The 8,353-nt window shown below is 38.8% G+C and overlaps 1 protein-coding gene across 1 annotated transcript; it reads right to left on the bottom strand.

Moving 5' to 3' along the window:
- On the bottom strand, nt 1-918 carry LOC103748916 (olfactory receptor 473-like). The gene has a single exon (XM_029555292.1). The coding sequence runs from the start codon at nt 757-759 to the stop codon at nt 1-3; it is 759 nt and encodes a 252-aa protein (XP_029411152.1). The 5' UTR covers nt 760-918.
- Between the last annotated feature and the right edge of the window lie 7,435 nt (nt 919-8,353).

The raw sequence follows: 8,353 nt of genomic DNA, 5'->3' as shown, positions 1-8,353 counted from the left end.
TTATGAATATACTCTAGCAGTTGCTTTCTTGAGGGCCTCCTTTACATCTCTGTTTCTCAGACTATAGATGAGGGGGTTCAGCATGGGAGTCACCACTGTGTAGAACAGGGACACTATCTTGTTTTGTTCAGTGGAGTAGCTGGACTTGGGCATCACATAAATGAAACTAATAGTTCCATAATAGAGAGTGACCACTGTAAGATGGGAGGTACAAGTGGAGAAGGCCTTGTGGCGGCCCTCAGCTGAGCGCATCTTTAGGATGGTGCCCAGGATGTAGATGTAGGAGAGCACTATGATAAACACTGTGATCACAAGGATGGACCCAGAAGAGATGGAGGGAATGATTCCAATAATGGAGATGTCTGAGCAAGAATGTTTCAGCATAGGAGAGAAGTCACAGAAAAAGTGATCTATCTGATTTGGTCCACAGAAGGACAGATTTAACAAACAACCAGTGAATGTCCAACCATTCACGCAACCGCCCACATAGGAAGATCCCAATAATAGAAAACAGACTCTGGGAGACATCTGGGTGGAGTAGAGCAGAGGAGAGCAGATGGCCACGTAGCGGTCATAGGCCATGGCAGCCAGCAGAAAGCATTCAGCTGACCCAAACAGCACTGTAATACAGAGCTGGGCTTCACAGCCAGCCACAGGGATGGTCAGTCCATGTCCAAGGAGCTCCATGAGCATTATAACCGAGACTGTTGTTGAACAAACAATATCTACAAAAGCCAAGTGACTAAGGAAAAGGTACATGGGAGTGTGAAGCTGGGAAGAAATTCTTATTAAAGTGATTATGCTGATATTGCCTAATAACGTGACAATATATACGCCTAGAAATATCACAAAGAAGACTATACACAGTGTAGGATCTTCTGTTAACCCCAAAATGATGAACTCTGTCACAGTGCTGCTGTTTTCCACCTCCGTCTCTTGTGTCAATTGTTCCTGTTTAAGGAAATGAGAAATTCATTTAATGTTTTCTTTCCACACATTCTGGTTTTCTTTGGTTAGTCTTCAGATTCGTTCATAGTAATCTCCTCCTATGCCCAACATGTAAACTTCAATCTAGTTCTTTAGGATGAGATATTTGTCCTTTCACCTCTGCATAAAATTAGAATTAATAAGTGTACATTCTGCTATCACAGATACATTTATTTTCTTTGTGTACTATTTATATAAAATAACCCACAATCCTTATTTCATAACAAGATTACTCTCCTAAGGGTCAGGTCCATAATTTCACCAGTCTGTTAGAATTACCATTTTTCGCAGTGATTTGCAGAATTCCTCAAATACCCTTTACCCTGTCTTCACCATAAAAAATCCATACTTCAAGCATTTCATCAATGTTTTACATTTGGGGAATAAAATTTCATTCATTCAGAGTCTCATGTCCAAAATTTTGGGGCTTTCTTGGCCTTCTTTTTTTAATTGTTTTCCAAAACTTGCAAAATTTTGATGTCTGTTTATTTAAAATTTTTTAAAGTTGACATAAAATATATTCAAAGAGTTCTATGTGAGGTTTTATAATGAAAGCTTTCAAAGGCTTTCTAGGTTTTGTGAAATACACAGGACATTCTTATCTGTAACACCCTACTGTGCCTTAGAACACCAGTGTTTCTTGTTCCTCTCTAGCTATAACAAAGTACCCTGTTCCCAGGTTTTCAACATCCCCAACATACAGCAGGTATTTTCAGAATAAGAACTCAAAGGACCAGTCATATCCTGTCCAGTTCTTTTTGTTGGAAAGTGGTCACAGAATTCATCAGGATTAAATTCACAGAGTCATCATCTGTCATCTCCTTCCATGGTACTGATCTGGATTATCGAATGGTCACAAGATGCTGACAAATTATTTTTGTGGTGCCAACAGGGTGCTGAGGCTAGAAACTTGCAATACTTTATTTTCTGTTATGCCCTCTGCCCCGGTGTTTCTTAGATAAACATAGATCCATTAGAAATGGTGATGTATTGGATATGACTATTTCCTTGGATGAAGAGGCTTCAGGAGCATCTGGGAGCCTGCCTAATGGTATTGTGTGTGATGACCTGGCCTTCCCTGGACACCTGAGGTCTCACCATGGGCAAAGCGATTTTTGTCTTGGATAGCTTTCATGGCTGAATCAAGGTATTGACCAGCACTCTTGCTCCATTTCCAGCTCACCCCTCTAGATGTGTGTATCATTGTGTGCATCTTTTTTAATTATTTATTTAATAACCACATCATTAGAAGAAACACTTCATTTCAGCATTAAAACAGTCAATAACAATTTCCAGAGCAAAGATGCATCTTTTTCAATATTGTTTGTAAATTTTTAGGTTCACAGTTGAATTAGCACAGTTAAACAGTATTGAACTCAGTATAAACCATATAAGACATAAAATTGAGTGAGGTTTTAACCTTTAAAAAAGATCTCCATTTCATTTTAAAATATACTGTTTCATACAGAAAAACTCATTTTAATGCTACTTACACTTAGATGTTTGCACATATGTCTCTAACCTCTATGTATCTGATTATTACTAGTTACAGTCAGTTACTTTGTGAGATCCACCTGAGCATGGATATAAAATCATCAAGTAGATTTCAATGGTAATGTGTTTCCCCTCTACTAATTAACATGGAGCAAATTTTGTACACTTTGTACAACAGTTTTTAATCAAATTTAGATCCCCTTCCTATCCATACCCCCCACCCCACCCCCACTGAACCTCATGCATTCTGTCACACATGTTAAATCCTATCCAGTCAAGCATTTGTACCCAGATGTCCTTTCATGCAAATTCATCACCTGGAGCCTAAACAGTCTATCTAGAGATCATGAGTAAGGCCTACTCTCCCTCCCCAGTAGAAATTAGTTTCCAGTATTTCCCACACTGGGGTCAGCCTGCCACCCATTTCCCACACTGCACTCTGGGCCCTTGTCTGATTGAGTTGGCATGGGTCCTGTGCTCAGTGCCACCATTGCCACAAGTTCACATGTGCAAGTTTCTGGTGGCCTGAAATCTTCTATTTCCCTATGTTCATTAACCAGTCCTGAAGTATTTCTTATGTACCTAAGTATGGTTTTCTATTTATAGTTACTACTTTTTTTGTCTTTTTTGAGACAGAGTCTCCCTGTAGCCTCAGCTGTCCTGGAACTCACTATGTAGACCAGGCCAGCCTTGAACTTACAGAGATCTGCCTGCCTCTGCCTCCTGAGTGCTGGGATTAAAGGAGTGTGCCACCACGCCTGACTATAGTTACTACTTTTAATAGTCATAGTAATACAATTTTCTTCTTGCAACATTATCACAGTTGTTAAGGATTTAAACGCCAAAACCAGTAATGTTTTGACTGTCTTCCAAATGTGTCATATCCTTTAAAGTTTTTCAAAGTTCTTCCTTCACAGGAAATAAGCATCTAGCTTCTCTGGTTGTGGAACTGAGCTCATGACTGGGTGAATAGTGAAGTTCAATGACTCAATGGCTGAGCACCGGAAGCCCTTCAAGAATATCTTCTGATTGTTGTTTGATGATCTTCATTAAAAGTGCTTAAGTTACTGTAGTAACAGGTAGTAACTTTGATGTTATAACCATCATTAAAAAATCTGTTTTCAAATTTTGCAAATTTTCAGCATGAGTTCAGTGCTACAAATGGTCTACTTTCTACATAAAATCATTGAAATACTAGAATAGAGCAATGATGCCTCTACTGAATTGCATTGTCTAAAATTAGGCACTCATAGTTGCTTTGTGCAGTCCACCTGTGACATGCTTTTTAGACCCCTTGAAACCCTCTCTTTTCAAACTCTGAACACACTCAGGTTTGAAAAATCGGACCAAGCACACCACAGCCTTCCTGTGCCTTCTGACTCCAGAGGAGTTCAGAGTTCCAACCCTGCCCTGATTCTGAAATTATACCTGTGTTGACTGCAGAATGACAGCGACTGTGGTCAGAGACGACAGATCCTCACTAGAAGTGTTAACTTGTACATGACACTCATCTCTTTGACTCTGCTCTTTGTACAGTGGGATCATTGTACACATCAGTATAGTTTTGTTGTGACATAAACAAAGGGGTATCTCTAAAATGACATAGGCATTTGATCACACATCAGAATTAGGTAAGATTTAATAAAATTTAAAATGCAATAGGTAGTGTTTTCAGTCATTCAGCATTATGATGTATAAATTTACTTAAAAATAAGATGGAAAAGTAAGAAAGGAGTTATAGGATTCCTGTTCCTTTAGTTATGAACTATTCAATATGTAGAATCACTTTCCCTACTCTTCTCCACTGGATACCTAAATTCTAGGGCTTTCTGATGACTTTCATACTTGTAAGCAGCTTAGGGATACAGATCAGTCAAATCTTTTCCTTCAATTCACCAGTCATGAGTGATGATAGAGGAGATAGGATTGTGAACCTTATCGAGCTCAAATGAGGCTATTTCTTCTGATTTCCTTTTCTTTTTTCTTTTAGCCATTTAATCCATGTGTACTTTCTACTGTCCCTGTACTGCTGTGCAGGGCAGTGGAAGGTGCAGAGGATAACAAGGTCACATTACAGTCATAGTTCCTGTGCTCATGCATTTCTTAGCTCTGAAAAAGCTGTTGACTCCTTTCTTTTTCTTACCAATATTCCTGTGCCGTCCTAGTGTACCCTTGGACCACTGAGAAAAATCCTGGCTGTCTCCTGGCTGAGGTCTGCTCCCATCACCTCCTACCTCAGTATGTCCTTCACAAATGTAGCTTAACCCCATTTTCTCATTCCCCATACTTGGTCAAGGGATTCTTAACAATGGTTTTGGCTGGCATAGATCATCCACATTTCCCAGCGCCTCCTAGGAAGGTTGGTCAAGTGGCTTTGCATTGTGCCTCTCTTACTGAGTTCTTCATTTTCTCAGAAGTCAAGAGCTAACTAGTGAAAGTTCTGTATTTCAATTTCCTCTTGAATCAAAGATAAATTTACCTTAACAAAATCCAAGGATCTTGCACCTACCATTTAGAATAAGTATTTGGTCCTGGATTCCAAATAAGACTTTATGAAGCAGATGTATTCCATTTTTTTTTGACAGGGAGATTCAGGATGAATACAGTATGAACCACTGAATGTACTCAATGTCAAGGAGTATAGTAGCATACATGCAGAGTAGATAAGGATGAGTGTCCATGTGCATGGTGGGAGAGAGAAGGCCCTAATCAAAGGTTACAAACCCTTAAGGATTATGTTTCTTCTTGTCCCTTTGAGAAAATTGTCCTAAGTTTTGTTAAACAGAAATGACTTATGGAACCAGGTGGCTCATTAAAACCTGGCTGCCCCTTCCCAAGGGACAATACACACAATGAGTGTCTTCTGAAATTCTTTTGCACTTGTTTACTGAAAGTAAATGAGATATTTCTTGGTTTCCCAGAAGACTGTATGACATTTAGAAAATAACATATCTAGTTGTTGTTATCATAATGATATGAGTATTTTTCAATTAAATATCCTTTGAATAAAACTGAAAAGGAGCACTGAAATGGAAGGCTGGGATAGCAACAAATGAAATAGCTTTGGCATTACTGTTATTATTATTTATAGAATTTACACTTTTTTCTGTGTCTTGGCCCTGGTCCTTGCCACCATTCAATATAACAACTGAAGAAGCTCCCTAAAGCAACTGAGTGACTGAATTCTATTGAAGCAACAGACAAGAAGACAAATATGTTAAATACTTGACTCAATTCACCCTAATATCCATCCTTCCTTTCCATGTCTTATGGGTTAATGTCATTTCTACAGCTCTTTGGACAAGTTCCAGCAGGCATAGCACCTGAAAGTGAGTTAGTTTCTTAACATAATGCACATTGTCTATGCTCCAATTCTATTCAAGTAGAAACTGCTTTACTTCCTACACCACACATTTACTCCATGTTCCTTCTAGGATTATTTGGCCTACATGAAAATATTTTTCTTCCCTTACAGGTTGGCTTATTAAAGTAGACCTCATTGTGAAACATCAAGTAGTCCAATAGGTCAGATCCAGCTTTGTGGGTCTCTCCCTCCTCTCGAGGGCCATTGGCCATGGATCCACGAGGACAAAGGGAACAGAAGCGATGAACAAGGTCAGGACAGCCAGTGAGCACAACAGAAAAGAATTTCCGGGGAGTCAGATTCAGTGATACAGCTCCGTTTATCCAGTGGGGTTCAGGGAAAATATAGTGTGGAGGCAGCAGCCAAAGCCTCAGCTGATAGGTGCTCATAGTATGCTTTATTTACATGTGGTAGGGGGATCCTATCATCTGACTATAGGGCAATGCTTAATTATCATATAGAAAAAATCCTGGGGGCAGTTTTATTGCAGGTTACTATGCCAAAGGTCATGTTCCAAATAAGGTCAGGCATCCATGCTTGGTGGCACTTTCCAGGTAAGTCAGGCAGAGAGCAGGAGGCCCCCTCTGAGAAAGGGAATCCTTCCATATAACACCAAGCCCCTTAGAGCTATCTGGACATGGAGGACTACAACCTTAGCAGCAGGGTCCCCCAACACAGCTTGTCTCAAATGGCTCAAGAGAAGCCCCCAAATCCTTTCAGAGATGCATTGTATCTGTGTCCTAGAGACCAAAATGAATGTCTTAGCCATCTTTCAACTTTTTACTCTTGAACAGTCCTAAGATTCAGTTCCAGTATCTCTCCAACACACTGGGACATCCCTGCCTGGTGAGGAACACCCCAGTGGTCCAGTATGAGCATCCACAAAAACCTAGAGGAACCCCAGCTTGTCCTTTTGTATGGAAACAGGCCCACAATCTTCAGACCTTGAAATGGACCTCCATCCTTGCACCAGTCCCATAAAAAACAGAATTAAAGACAGTATAGTCATCTAGCAACAAGAAAGGATACACATTCATGAGAAGATTTGAAACCCATCCAGCAACATGGGCCCACTTGTAGACCCTGAAACAAGTATAAATCCACAAAGGGACAAAGCTACCAACCTTTATATCACACCATATAAGAACATTAACTCAAAGTGTATCATAAATATTAATTATTAATGTAAATGAAAGAAAATTTCTAGAGATAGAGGAGAAAATAATGTCACTTGGGTCAGACAAAAATTTTAGGTGAAGTAAAATAACCACAAACCATAGATCTACAAAAAGGAACATATTTCTGATTACTGTGAATTCATAAAGCATGAAATCCTCATTGCATATAATGAACAGGTATTTACCTTACTCTTCAGTGTGCAGGAGTCCTTGAAGTATCTTCTGTAGTACAAGCAGAATGATGATAAGCTCCTTCAGTTCACATCTATTGTCGAAAGTGATCCTTCAATTACTGTGCATAATTTTGCTGGATATAGTAAACTGGGTTGTCAGTTATTGTCTTTCAGAGACTGGTGTATATAATTTCATTCTCTTAGCTTTTAGGAGTTCTGTTGTCATTCTGATGGATTTATCTTCACATATGACTTGGTGATTCTCTCTTGTATCTTCTGATTTTTTTGTTTACTTTTTGTGCTTAGTGTTTTAACTACAATGTTAATGTGCGGAAGTTCTTTGATGTTCATGTCTCCTTGGTGTTCTAAATGCCTTCTGAGTTTGGGTGGTCATCTCTTTCTTTAGACTTGGTGAATTTTCTGCTGAGGTTCGTGAAGGATACTATTTATAGCTTTCACCCAAAGTTCTTCTTATTTTTCCCCATGGTTTGTGAATTTGACTTTTAGTGATGCCCCAGAAATCCCATACATTTTGTTCATGAATTCTTCCTATTTTAACTTTTGTCAGTGTCTCAATTTTATAATTAATCTACCTTGTATCCCTGGTTGTCTACCAGTCCATTCTATTGGTGAGGTCCTCTACTGAGTTTTCATTTCATTAGAAATTTTTATTTCTGAAATTTCAGTTGGATTGTTTTATTGTTTAGAGCTCTTTCATACCCTGCATTGACTTCCTTGATTCATTGAACAATTTATATTCTCTGATTTGATCAAATGTTTCAGAACTATTCTTTTGAATTTTCAGTCTACTTTTTATCTAATTCATTCTCATTGGAATCCAATTAAGTGAATTGTTTTTCAGAAGGATCCTGCTCCCTTGATTTTTCATGTTTCTTATTTTTCCTCATTGAAATTTGCTCACCTGGGGTTATGTTGTGGTTGGATTTTTTGTATCAGCCCTATTAATTCATTTTAAATGTTTTCGATGTTCTCATGGAACTAAGTTATAAAAAAGAAGTTGAGATATTACTCTGCCCCAGTAAACTGGGAGTGTACTCTAATAGTTAAACACCAAATCCAGAGGCTTAGGACACTGGACTCAATCCCCACCTCTCAGAGACTGGAATATTAACTGCGGAAGTAATCATTACTGTTGA

This window comes from Nannospalax galili, unplaced genomic scaffold (genome assembly GCF_000622305.1).
Source record: "Nannospalax galili isolate Female #2095 unplaced genomic scaffold, S.galili_v1.0 scaffold426, whole genome shotgun sequence".
Classification (NCBI taxonomy): domain Eukaryota; kingdom Metazoa; phylum Chordata; class Mammalia; order Rodentia; family Spalacidae; genus Nannospalax; species Nannospalax galili.
Note: the sequence above shows the minus strand (reverse complement) of the source record. Positions and strands in the feature narration are given on the sequence as shown.